Raw genomic sequence first — 14,239 nt, 5'->3', positions numbered from 1 at the left:
TTAGCCGGAAGTTAAAAGAACAAAGATACTGCGTTTAAAATATGGTAAATTTACATTTTACTTTGAAAGTTTTGGGACTTACCCTCTCATGAGGACAATAATTTTCCGCTACTTCAACCCCCTTTGAGGGTACAGCCACTAACAATCTCAGTTACTAATCTAAACTACCAACAATAAAATATTTAGCTATCTACAGATCAGTCAACAAATCTAATTCTTTTAAAAATTCAACTATTAAATGATAATTAACATTATAAAAAAGATCCTTCAATGTTTTGACATTGAAATGATTCTTTCATCACAAGGGATGCAAAACGGAGGATCTTCGCCTTTCAGTAAATATTCGTGAGTATATCTAGTGTGGCCAATGCGACATCGTCGCATAATGACCTCTTCAAATCTGGATTGACAACCCAAGTAGGTGTAACCGATATAAGGTTTTATTTCATGTAATTTATTTATACCTACTTGGGTGTTCCACTTCTTCTGCATCAGATCACGGATGTAGGTTCTAATGCTAGCTTTGTATTCAGAGTATGGGATAAGAAGTGGTGTCATAGATTTGTGTAGTGCTGCCTTGGCAGCAAGATCGGCCATTGTGTTCCCAGAAATGCCAACGTGGTTGCAAATGTAATCGTCTCTGTAGGTTATACCTGGACGACCGAGGTGCCTGGACATGGGTTTCACATTACAACTGTCCGTGGTCACGTGGGCTCCATTCCCAGAAAGCCATGCTATGTTGGACTTTTCCCTGTGAAGAACGTGGTCAGTAGATATAGGCGGTGTATTTTGCTGGTCAGAATGTTCCGAGTAGCGGGGAAAGTATAACCTTCCGCATTCATGGTGAAGTGTAAGAATGAGTTGCGGGTACTGTCCACACCCAATGATAACCCATTTATCGTTGAAAGGCAGTTGTAGTGTCAGCTGAGGTCGTCTGGATGTCCGCCGTGATATTGCTGGAATATTGCTTAAAGCGGCATAAAACTAAACTCACTCGTCTGGATGTCTTATCATGTTTGTTCATGCAACGGTAGACACAAAATATGTCTGGTCTGAAGCATATCACCAGGCAGTAAAGGGTCCTTCACACTTATTTCGAATTGACAGGAATCAAGGAGAATCAGCCAGATATTTTGTTTTCCCAAAATTCGAACCGCATTCGGGAGAGAATGTCAAAATAAACAATTTTTCTCAAGCTTTGTAAGAATGCTGTTGGAATACTTAGAACACACTTTGAACCTGCCTCGAATGATTCTTACTCATTCCAAATGTACTGGATCACGAATGCAGCTCGAATGAATCTGAATACAGTGGGAATAATTGGAATGCCGTTAGAATACACTAAGAATACCTAAAATGTATTTCGACTGCCGTACGAATCCGGTTCGATTGCTGTGTGAATAGCACTCGAATTTCAGTTGGAAAGTACTTCGAATACTGTACGAATATACATAGAATGCATTCAGAACCCTCTTGGAATGACCCCCGAATATGGATCGAATGTTAAAGAATTAAAACAGAATGCAGCTCGAATATTTCAAAAGTCCTTCAAATGCACTTAGAATGTAACACGAATGTCCGAAATGCATCAAATGCTGCCGGAATGTTCCACGATGGGGTATAAAAACTGGACTATTCATCAGTCACTGCCCCACTCCCATATAGATTATGGACCACTTGGACCATGTTGCGTTGCTCCAGATTGCTGTCCTCCAGCAAGCCCTGATTGAACGTGATGTGGAGGAGACCAGGAGAAGAAACAGGAGATTACAGACCAGACCATGGCTGAGTGAGGAAAGGAGGAGGCTGTATAGACATTACACAAGACTGATGGAGGAGCTCAGGACACGCAGTCATTCTTCAACTACCTCAGGATGGAGCCTGCCACGTTTGATGAGTTGGTGCAGAGAGTGGAGCCAAGAACACAGAAGCAGGATACATATGTGAGAAAGGCGCTACCTCCAGACTTGAAGCTAGCCATAGCATTGAGGGTCCTGGCTTAAGGTGATAGGTTCCCCAGCATCATGTACAGCTTCCGCGTGACAAGGAACACAATCATCCTCGTCATCCCAGAAGTATATAATGTCATTGTGGAGGAATACAAGGATGAGTTACCATCTGTCCTACCACTCCAGAAGAAAGGGCACCAATTGAAGAGGTATTCGGAAACAGATGGAATATTCCTCATGCCGTGGGAGCTTTAGATGGCAAACATGTGGCCATTGGGAAGCCTGCCAAGAGCGGCTCATTGTATCACAACTACAAGGGCTTCTTCTCTGTGGTCCAAATGACCCTTGTGGATGGAAATCACAAGTCCCCGTGGGTGGACGTTGGTGCTTACGGAAGTATGTCTTATGCTCAGATCTTCAACGAGTGCGAGCTCAAGGATTGTCTTGAAGACGGAAGCATAATGATTTCATGATCCGTTCCCCTTACCCCAAGATGACGAGCGTATGCCATGCTTTATTCTGGGAGATCATGCCTTTGGAATAAGGGCCTTCTTGATGAAACCGTATGGTCATAGGACTCTCCAGAGAGACGAGAGAATCTACAACTACGGCATCAGCAGGGGCCGACGGGTAGTGGAAAATGCATTTGGAATCATGGCCCAGAGATGGCAAATCCTCCTCACCACCATGCTGCCAAGGCCTTCCGTTGTAAAGGACATCATTGAATGCTGTGTCAGCCTGCACAACTTGATGAGGAATCGTTATCCTAATCTCCACAATGGTATGGTGGATGAGGAAGATGAGCAGCACAACGTGGTGCCAGGAGGCTGGAGACAACTTACGCAGCTTGAAGGTGTGAATGATGTCTGAAGTTTCAGTGACAGATGGCTACGTTTATATGCGATTCGGCGGTGTTCTGATGACGCCAGGGCCCATTTGAAGAGCATTCGGGACGTTCTGACTGTATTAGAGGTGTATTCGATGTACATTCGAGCTGTATTCCAAGTGCAATCGAATATTCCACCTAACTTCCACCAGCAATCGAAGTACATTCGAGGCGCATTCGGGACATTCTTGCAGGATTTGAAATGGCTTGCCTTTTCAATTCTCCCTCGAATACATTCAGAATACTTAGAATGCAGTTAGAATGCAGTAAGAATTCTTAGAATGCAGTTAGAATGCACTTCGAATGCTGTTCGATATTTTTCCACTTCGAATGTACCTCGAAAGTTTTGAACATGTTCAAAACATTCGGGCATGTTACAAGAATTGACGAATAGTTGGAGTGCATTTGGAATGGACTAAGAAGTTTTAGAATGCAGTTCGAATTTCCAGGAATCTCCAGGAATTTTCATTCCGACAGCATTCCGGTTCATTCCGCCTCAAGTGTGAAGGGGGTATAAGGTTCATGGTGTACGCCCGAATGATGAGTATTTCAGAATGTTTTTAAGTCTGAGCAATCTCACTTAATTCAGATCTTTTCAACGATACGATGACCCTCTTTGGGGGGAGTTCCCTCACCGATAATGAGAGTGTCCTGAATTCTGTCTGCAAACATAGTTAAAAGAGTGTTGAAGACCGGACATATCTTAGACTGCTTCCCCTGTTGGTACACTTTGCAAACTGGTGTTGGTAAAGTAAAGTGGTATACATCTACCTTTTATCTGTCTGAAGGTGCACAGAAGTATGGGTTGCACATTTTTCTCTGAAAATAGAAGCTGCGCTAGAATTGCGATCGCTCGGTATTGGATGTGAGAATTCTGAAATCTGGTTTCAAACATAAATAAAAGAGTGTCGAAAACTGGAAATATCTTAAACTGCTTTCATCGTTGGTACACTGTGCAAGCTCAGCGCTTTTGCTCCAGCGCATGCAGCGTGGCATACCTTTAGAGTACAGCACCACAAACTTTACGAATTACATCATAATACGTTATGACGTAATTTGTGAAACATTGTTACTACAAAACAATGCAACTCGCTCACTTACCCAGATGAAACATTGTTTAAGGCTGTCTTCCACATCATGACCCTTATATGGCTACTTGATCCATGTGTGGGCCTGTTCGTGTGTGCATGCGTGTACTAGTCTGGACTAATAGAGGTTAAGAGCATAAGCCCACTGAGATACAATTCTGCAGTCAAAGGCTCTTTTGAACAAGTATCTAACCTTACTTAGCCTGATGATCGAACGCAAACCTTCCACTCGCAGAACAGACACTAACTTACCCATGTCTGCACAATGAGATGTGGTCCCTCACACAACTGAGCAATTCATGCCTCCCAGCTAAAACCAAAAAAACAACAACCCCAAATACGTGACAAAGTGATAATGATTTATTTGAATAGATACACATGATAACAATGTCACTACTGTCTGACGGGTGTGATATATCTGGATAACAATAACAATCGTAGAAATATAATGAACAAATGTCGGGAACTACAATGTTACAATATCACGTGATACTCCCTATGGTACATGGTACAGTCTGTACAGCATACACACAGGTCGAAGTCAAACCAGTTCCTGCTGCAGCCCAGACATTCGTAATATTACGATCTGTTGTAACGCTACAGTTTACCATCAACTTACGAATATCATAGTCCTCAATGAACGCTTGTGGATCTGGGTCCTGTTGATAGCATCTCCAAGGTACTGGCTAGCTATTCTCGAAATGTTCGTAGCCCCATGAACTTCTTAAGCCCATTCTTAACACATTGGTTACGATCAAAGTTAAGAATTCTTAGGGCTACGAATGGTTCGAGAATAAGGACCCAAGGTCCAGATTTTCGAAGCCCTCTTATCGCTAAGATAGTCGTAAGTGCCATACATTAACATTAACTTATGACTATCTTAGCGTTAAGAGAGCTTCGAAAATCTAGGCCCAGGGCCCTTATTCTCGAAACGTTCGTAGCCCTAAGAATTCTTAACTTTGATCGTAGCCAATGTGTTAAGAATGGGCTTACGAAGTTCGTACGGTTACGCACGTTTCGAGAATAGCTAGCCAGATCCACAAAGCGTTCGTAATGTTACAATCTGTCGTAACTCTACAGTTTAGCATAGGGTAGCGCTACATACGCTTGTGGATGAGGACCTTGGAGATGCTATCTGTAGCACTATGTCATTCATAAGCCTATCATAAAGTATTGAGTTACGATATGTTGTAGCTCTATGAACGCTTTGTGAAACGAGACCCTGGCTGATATATACAGAGTTGGTACAGACAGGTACTTTTATCAATTAACATGTTTTTACTGCAACTGAATAATTGCCCCAAACACATGGGTCGTGTGTTGGGTTTAGAGCTGCTTGAATCTCTATTTCTGTCCATCCTGGTGTGTAGAGAGAACAAACTGATGCAGATCTTAGACCCATCAGTATATCAATGATGCTGAACGATCAATGATCATTACTTTGGCAAATTCGAGATTTGAACCCAAGACAAGCAGATCCCGCAATTGTTCATGTATGTGACAGCATTGATCTGAGTGGCCTTAAGGGATGTTGAAAACAAATAAAATGCATTTTGAATCAAGTCTCACTGACAAATTGAAACACTTTGCACAGGATATTGTTAGTTATTTAAAGCCATACAATATTTCAGCTATACGTAATGGTGGCCTGTAAACATTCTGGACCAGACTATCCAGTGATTGGTATTGTAAGATGCCTTATGTTGAGGTACAGGGACACACAGATACCTTATTCATTTCAGTTTCTTTTTTAGACTGTTTAACAATGTAGGGTTCAGTATATGATTGGTTTTCATTTCCGGTTTCAATAAACAAAATGTTTGTGTATTAGAAAAACTAGGACAATGAGGACAGCATGACAGGGAGTTGGAACAATTAGCGGATGGTTTGGCTGACAAACATTTTCAGCGAAAATGCATACATGACTATTTAACCGAGAGTATGAATGTTGATACTTATGAGAAACTGGAAAAATCATAAAAATATTTAAGAGCAAGAAAGAAATATAAGACTTAAAACTCAACACCTGTATTCGTAAAAGTAATAACTTCAAAATAAACAAACAAAGAAATAAAGAAGGTGAGGTCTCCATTACTTATGAATAGTGTTTTCAACTCAATAAAGACTTCTGGAGAGTATTGTGTTTAGGCTAACTGGAATTTGATTAGAACCATCATAACACAAATCTACCATTACTCTACCTACCTTTGGGTATACTTTTTATGTGCAAATACAAAAGAATTGATAATAATGTGTGACAAACATGCAAATGCAAGATAATTACTCAAGTTATTTGGAAGTTAAGCATGCACTTAAGACAGAAGGTTCAAGAACTTAAAGGCGACAAAATACTATTCAATTTAATTCATTCCTTAAATTCAAATGCATCAACAAATCCAGTGTTATCTCTATGCCTCTTATGTCCACAAATGTTAAAAAATATTGAAAATGAAGAAGTACAAAAATAAATAAAACTGTACACAATCCTTTAATGAGTAATATGATATGCAAAATGACACAAAAGATGATATTAACTTGTGATAAAAAGCACTTATCAGTGCTGACTTTGGGATCAGGTTACTGCAATGATGACTATAATGAAATTTTGACATCAGTCGATTTCACATCATCTCAACAATATTTTGTAACAATGACAAACAAACAGGGTAATATTAATTCAGACTCTTCAACATTTTCAGACTGTTAATCAGTAAAATGCCAGTACATTAACCAATGTAGAACTGGCTGATTAAATGTTTCTTAAAGTCCAGTGATTGTTGCCAGTTAAATCATGTACTTCATTAATTTCATGCAAACAAAGAACTAGGACAGTAATTACTACTATCAAGGGAGATAATCTGCCAGAAAAAGCAATATTTCCTTGAGCCAGCCTCTTTTATTAATTTTCGTTGTTCAAAGCCGCAATCAGTGATATTCCAGCTATATGATGGTGGCCTATGAATACTGAGCTAGAAAATCAAGTTTTTAATATTATGATCAAAAGTCTACACTATCAGGTATCAAGACGTTTTCAACCAAGTCAGAGAATCTGGCCTGCTGGTTCATCTGGCCACATCTTACTACAAGTAAAGGACATTGGTTATTGATTCTAACTTGGGATCCTCATAGCACGCCACTGTGTCACATCATGGGACAAGTTTGGAAGCTCTTTGTTGAAGTTTTCTGAACTACGCCTTCCTTTTCCTCACAGACTTAAGAAATTTTTAAGGAAATGACTTGGCTCATAGACTAACATGAGCATTTCAAAAGGTTTAAGGTTGTTACAATAGATAATCACACTAGAAAAGGGGCTAAGTCAACCATTGTGCTAAGGCTGCTTTGTGGTATAGATTTTTATTTACTTAAAGAACTATTATACATGCTATGAGTGTTCGGTTTCATGGAGAATGCTGTCAATTTCTTACTAAAGTTAATATTTAGAAAAAGATCAGTTTCACAATTAATGCCACTGAACCTCGTACATGCTTACATATTTTAGTATTTTACTGAAAAATTATGAAACATTCAGAAATATTGAAATATGATGACAGAAGTCACAGTAGAGGCTACAGATTGTTCATACAGTATACACAATGATTATAGATTGTATATAGATAGGGTATACATTATATACTCTTGGCTAAACCTAACATATCTCACCACGTACCTGATGAGCTGTTTTACAGGAGTATTAATGCATTGCCTAAACTACATAAGGTGCTAGCTCTAGCCATCATTCACATATTACTGATATGGTAATATCTATCGTCACAATTTTACTTTTGTACAACATATCAATTTGTATATTGATAACAGAATACAGAATAAGGGAATTTGCAGTAAAATGTCTATTGCAATTACTCGTTACATAGATGTTGGTTGTGTAACCGAGACATTGTAAACACTCAGATGACAGTTTAGTTTTAATGATAATGTTGCCTATCAAACGTTAGTGAGATGTATTACAGTTGTTCATGTGATTAACGAGTAAACAATTAATGTTTCATAGGCATCCGAAAACTCCAAATATCAGGATATATAGGCAACAAAATCTTCACAAGAGCAAGATTTAGACTTAGCAATGCAAGAAATATGTATATGACCAGGAAATTGACTGTTCTACAGCATTCAGAGAACTGTCCAATCAGCGGCCAAGATTCCAAGGCAATGCCAGGATTTGACAAATATGCTGGTCCAGCAGACAATTATTAGTCATCATTATGTAGCACCATCATACAACTGAGATGGTCTAGCTAGCTGATACGTCAGGTCTACAAATTTGGATATGAGACCATCATGGCAAATAGCAAAATAGTTGTGACAGGAAGTTGTCAAACTTAAGTGTTATTTTGTGTTTAGTAATTGTGTATCAAATCATCATTGGTACAGTGATTCTTCATTGGCACTGGTGCCGACTGCGGATAAAAACAAATTTGCAGAGCCATCACTTCAACCTGTTATACCTGTGTCTTCTGTTGCCTATGTTCCTCCCCCGATCGTGGACATACTAACACATAGAAAACAAAGGCCTACAGATTACATGCTTTCCACTTGTTGCAAGTGCTTGGCAGCAATACTGTAGATACAAGGGGTTATTTCCCCAAACAAAAACTTTGCAAATTTGGTTGATCTGGCCCCGATTTCTCAAAAAACTTCTGTCTGAGTTTTGACTTAAGTTAGAGTTTTTACTAAATTTTGCGAAAAAGCAGGAAAATGAATTTCCCAGAATGAACTGAAATCGATATTAAACTCAAACATAGTAGACAATTTGAGTTTGGTGAATATGTTACTGAAGTTTGTATGGGCTTTCGTATTTTAAAAATACAGTTGAGTTAAAAATTCAGATGTTTCAATTTGTCAAATTCAATTTGAAATTTGAGTAAAAACTTCAGTTTGTTTCGAGAAATCGGGTCCTGCTATATTTCCTAATGTGGAAGCTATGGAAGAAAGATGTAGTGATTTCATTGAAGTCATATATGTAACCAATCTGGTTTGATTTCAAAGCTTGATGGTTGTATGATTCCTTCACTATGCTTTGGTTGGATTAACAAACAATACTAGAGATATGTTATGATATAAGCCTTCATTTGAGGAACATGTTTGCAAGGAAATAAAACAAACTTCTGGAATAAAAACAAAGTAATGATGTAAATTCAGCATGATGAAGAATTGCGAGATGTTATTTACAAATCAGCTTTTGTGGCGTTACCAAGCTACCAGCGCCTAGCTGTGTTGTTATACAACGAGTGGTGTTTTCAAACATACATTATGCACCTGACCAACTCACATGAATTGGGAGCTTCTATGGTCTGTTAGACTTCTACATAGGCTTCTACAGCCTCTACCTAACACCAATATCATTCAGATCAGATCTAGAACTCCTTACGAGATCTCCACGAGGATATCAGAACTCCTTCATAGGATCTGTGAGCACATTTTGACTCTCAGTTTTAAATGGGAGATGCATGAATTTGTATGCTCTCCTGGTTCAGCTTCATTTACTTATTGTTAACACTTTGTTGAAACAATGTCAATATCAATAAAAGAAAAGCTGGACAGCAAACAAACATTTCCTTCGAAGTAGCTTCTTTTGTGTGTCATACAACATTTGAAAAAAATCTGGAACCATATCATATACGGTATTGTCCTTTATTTTTGCATTTGTAACTTGATGCTCATGTTTATTTTAGAGATGTAACGTGTCTTCAAGACCTGCCTGCTTGTACTCAGGGTTTATAAGAAGAAAAAAATCAGTTAACTAAAAGATTGTCCAATAAGAAAGTTCCCCTGATGTGACCTCTAATGGAGAGTACACAATCTGACATCAATGAGACCGTGCAGTCAATGCTATCTCCAACCTTAAAGAGGGACTACAGTTCACAACAGTGAGTTAAAGACAAAGTGGTTGATGAATTACCGGTACTTGGAACAAAGGGACCCAATTGTACACGTCCAGTCCCTCTTTAGATACGATTTGACATTACAATGTATTTCCTAAAACAAGTCCACTAAAAACATTCCTATGAATACAGATATAACTTGTATACAAACTTGAAGTCCACGTTTATACAACAGGTACAAAAGTTCTGTTATGTACATGGACTGCCGACATATCGCCATGACTACAAAAAAACAGGAAACACATCTACAGCTGTTATGTCATCCTCGTATATACTGACAATATACCACGCTGTAACCTGTTCCAGAGGTATATACTGACAATATACCATGCTGTAACCTGTTCCAGAGAATATAATGGGTACTGGATGGCCAGACATTGCTATTTCAGGCCAAGACATTTCATTTAGAATCAAAACAATTTGCCTGATGTTTCTCTTGTTAAAATTTCATCTTATATGAGGATATCTGGATTATAATAAGTTTAATACCGTATATGAGTGAGTGAGTGAGTGAGTTGGGTTTTGCCTTTAGCAATATTCCAGCAATATCACGGGGTGGTGGTGGGGGGTGTCAGCACACCAGAAATTACCGTATATGATCGTAGATGAGACTAATTTTGAGGGGAAAAAAAGCAGTTTGTAGAAGGGGGTTAGCTTATCTACAGGTTACACTTTCATCAAACTTTTTTTTCTGGTGGAAAGAAAATGACATATCGCTTCACGTGAACGAGCAGGAGATAATAACATCGTGAGTGGTAGTAATTTTGCATGGCTCTGCCCCACTATCTGAACTCTCCCTGTCATGATACAAGCGACCAGGAGGGTATGCATGTTGTCACATGATTCTGTGACAAGTGAAACCTTGCTGTCAGCAGCCAAGATTTGTGATAAATATTGGAAAATGTATACCAAAATTAATATGGTATTCATTTCTGGTTTGGGAAGGATAAAGAATGAAGCTAAATTTATTCCAGTAAATACTGAAAAAATGTCCAATAAATCTGCTGTCAAATTTGTGTGTTAAAAATTGAAAAAATGTGCACCCAAATTAATGGAAGCTGCGGTGGCCGAGTTGGTTAGGTGGCTGACTTTTTGTGAGGTGCCTGACACTGAGAGTGTGGGTTCGAATCCAGGATGGGACTCAACCCAACAAAAGTACTAGAATCTGCATTTTACTGAGAAAGTGTAATCCCAAAGATAATATTTGTTACAAAGTCAGCAATGTTACAGCTATATTATGGAAGCCAATAACATGAAACCTGCCAAACCAGAGGCTGAATTGCAAGAGTACTTATCCAATTTATCAGGTCACACAAGAGCATCTGCGCACATGACTGAACACTTTAGCCTCATTAGGCACTTCTAATGACAAGCATGGCATACCCGGTACCTCTCTAGTGGACAGAGCAATGGCAGTGTATCCATATATACGAGAGTGACATAGCATACCTAAGTTCAACATAACAGAAGTATGGCTGAAGGGATTGTTGTACAGAGCACTACAGAATTGTAACCCAGGACATCTCTGTATAAAGGCTGTAACTGAGCTGAAATGTATCCTTGTCGACCACTGCATAGCTTTGTGTTTGTTTGTTTGTTTGCTGAATCTGCAGTAGTCCATGACATGGGATACATGTCACCTGCGGAGTGGGATACATTGTATATCACCTGCGGAGCGGGATACATTGTATATCACCTGCAGAGTGGGATACATTGTATATCACCTGCAGAGTGGGATACATTGTATATCACCTGCGGAGTGGGATACATTGTATATCACCTGCGGAGTGGGATACATTGTATATCACCTGCAGAGTGGGATACATTGTATATCACCTGCAGAGTGCGATACATTATATATCACCTGCGGAGTGGGATACATTATATATCACCTGTGGAGTGGGATACATTATATATCACCTGCGGAGTGGGATACATTATATATCACCTGTGGAGTGGGATACATGATATATCACCTGCAGAGTGGGATACATTACATATCACCTGTGGAGTGGGATACATTATATATCACCTGCGGAGTGGGATACATTATATATCATCTGCGGAATAGAATATCTGACATGATTCCAGCATGTAAGCCAACACTGAATTCATCAGTCCAAAGAGGAATTAGTTTTGCTTTAAGATAAAAGGACTTCAGACTACAGTTATCTACAGTGGCAACAGAGTTACCTCCATGTATTATGATTTCCACTAGGGTGATTTCTCTATACAGAAACATACTTGGTCTACATTTCCGTAGTGACCTCTTCAGCAGAAGTATTTGGCACAGATGTGACACCAGTCCCTGGTGACGGTTTTACATCCTTCAACATAGGGGTAGAACATGGTGGAGATCTCTCTTGTTAGACACACAGAAGACACAGACTCTGCAGCATTGCTGGCAACATGGATCTATGAAAGCTTCTTCCTGGGACTTTGTATACATGGACAGTTTGCATAGAAGGCACTAGAGAGACAAACTCACAGTTAACAGTCCTGGAAAGGGAGCACCTGGTCTTGGGGCCTTCAGGTTTCTGGAACAGTTTCAAGGCCTCCAACACATCCCCTATCAAGTGACATGGACTGAGAGAGAATACACTGAATCTTTGTATATAGTAGTGCAGAGAAAGCAAACGGTGGGAACACTTGTGATATATACTTAATATGCATTACTTGCTTGTCTGCTCACACATCAGTCAGTTTGGGTTCAAACTGAGGCCGCCCCTATCCCACAATTCATTGTAAACATGTCTGCTGTGCATTATTGGAGACATATATTATGTCAGTTAGCTGTAATCTACTCGAACTCAAACTGTCCATTAACCATAATCTATTTTATCATTTTTAATACGGTTAAAACATCTAAATTCCATGTTATTCAGGGATCATGTAACATGTTTCAGGGGTGATAGCTTTGTAAGCTAGTTGTCAACATCCCCTGCCTAAATTATCTGTAAGAATTCAACTCACTTCTGTGCTGGAGATATTTTTCACCCTCTACTCTTACTGACAGTTCAATCTCACTCTATCCCACAGTTCTAGCCACCCCACAGCTAAACCCAGCTAGTTAACCCCAAGACTCTACCACACCCCACTGCGCTATTGCTTTTCCTGATCCAACAACATCCTATATTATTCCCACTATTCACCCACACCTACTAATAACACAGCTGTAGCTCACTGAAACAGCTTAGCTCATCTCAGTGAGCTCAATATCAACATTCCAGCCTCTATCTGAACCCCCCTTGACCCCTTGAAATCTCAACAACCTCAACAAACTTCTTCACCGCACATTACTCTTTTTTCCAGCCCCTCTTCAACAGATCCTGAATGCTTGCATATTCAGGGTCCTCATCAAAGTGTTTAGCCAGGTCCATGAACTGTGGCCTGTGTTCGGCCTTCCAAGACCAGCACTTGAGCATGATGTCGTACGCTGTCTTGGGGCACCTGTCTGGCTTCAGCAGCCTCTTTCCGTGCTCGATGTACTGTACCACCTGGTGTAACAAGCACCTGTTACAGTATACTGTACAAACCAATATACAGACAATCTCACCTGTGTGTCTTTCTATGTCGAGTATATCAACATGAAGCTTGAACAAACCAATATACAGACAATCTCACCTGTGTGTCTATTGATGTCGAACATATCAACGAGCTGTCAACATAAGCTGTCAACATACATTGCATCATGTTGACATGGGTGATATAAAAAAAGACACTCAGATCAGATTATTTTTCATCACAAATAACCTCTCAACCTTTTCAGTTTGTCAATAAGTTGCTGAAACACCTGGAACATCATCGGAGAGAATCACATATAGATTTCTGGTCGCCTTCAGAGACGAGTCACCTGTGTTGTTTATTGTTTGTTGCTTAATGCCACACTCAAAATATCAAATGTTTAACTGCCATGAAGTGAAGGCTAAATGTTATGTACTAAAGTACTGTAATAGAAATAGAGAAAACCTGTTTTTTCACATTTATATCTACAATTTAGGTAGTTAATATATGAAAGTGTGAAATATCTGTTAAACTAAATTCGGCCTAACTACAGTATCAGTGGTAGGGAGATAGGAAACGTAAAAGAAGGACTTTACTGAGGAGAGATTAGTGAAGAAATGTCCAATGCGACTTATTTAGAACAGATTGGACAAAAGGTTTATCCACACAAATTGTTCATTCATTGTACTGATTTATTCACTACTGTTAACCAGACAGGTTATTAGGTTTCAGTTTGTGTACATACGAATAGTTCGCGTAAACACACCTGACAACAAATTACTTCGCGGAAAGCTCGAGCATGCAAAAAGCATGTGTTTTTGCCACGTGTAGGGATTGAAGTGAAATTGTAGTTAGTTGGTTTTGATGCTTTGATAAGGCAGCACGCCTTGAGATTTTCTGTTAGTGGTAACC

General features: G+C 39.4%; 1 protein-coding gene across 1 annotated transcript in view; it reads right to left on the bottom strand.

Annotated features, from left to right (window-relative positions):
- Positions 1-5,270: 5,270 nt before the first annotated feature.
- Positions 5,271-14,239, bottom strand: part of LOC124277802 (tyrosine-protein kinase HTK16-like) — a 61,865-nt gene continuing 52,896 nt past the window's right edge. Inside the window, 1 exon segment of the mRNA XM_046713518.1 lies at positions 5,271-13,320. Within this exon segment, the coding sequence (XP_046569474.1) occupies positions 13,120-13,320 (201 nt within the window). The 3' untranslated portion in view covers positions 5,271-13,119.

Source organism: Haliotis rubra, unplaced genomic scaffold (genome assembly GCF_003918875.1).
Source record: "Haliotis rubra isolate DU_JTF1 unplaced genomic scaffold, ASM391887v1 Scf106, whole genome shotgun sequence".
Classification (NCBI taxonomy): Eukaryota; Metazoa; Mollusca; class Gastropoda; order Lepetellida; family Haliotidae; genus Haliotis; species Haliotis rubra.
The sequence above is the reverse complement of the archived record's forward strand: the minus strand, read 5'-3'. Positions and strand labels throughout refer to the sequence as shown.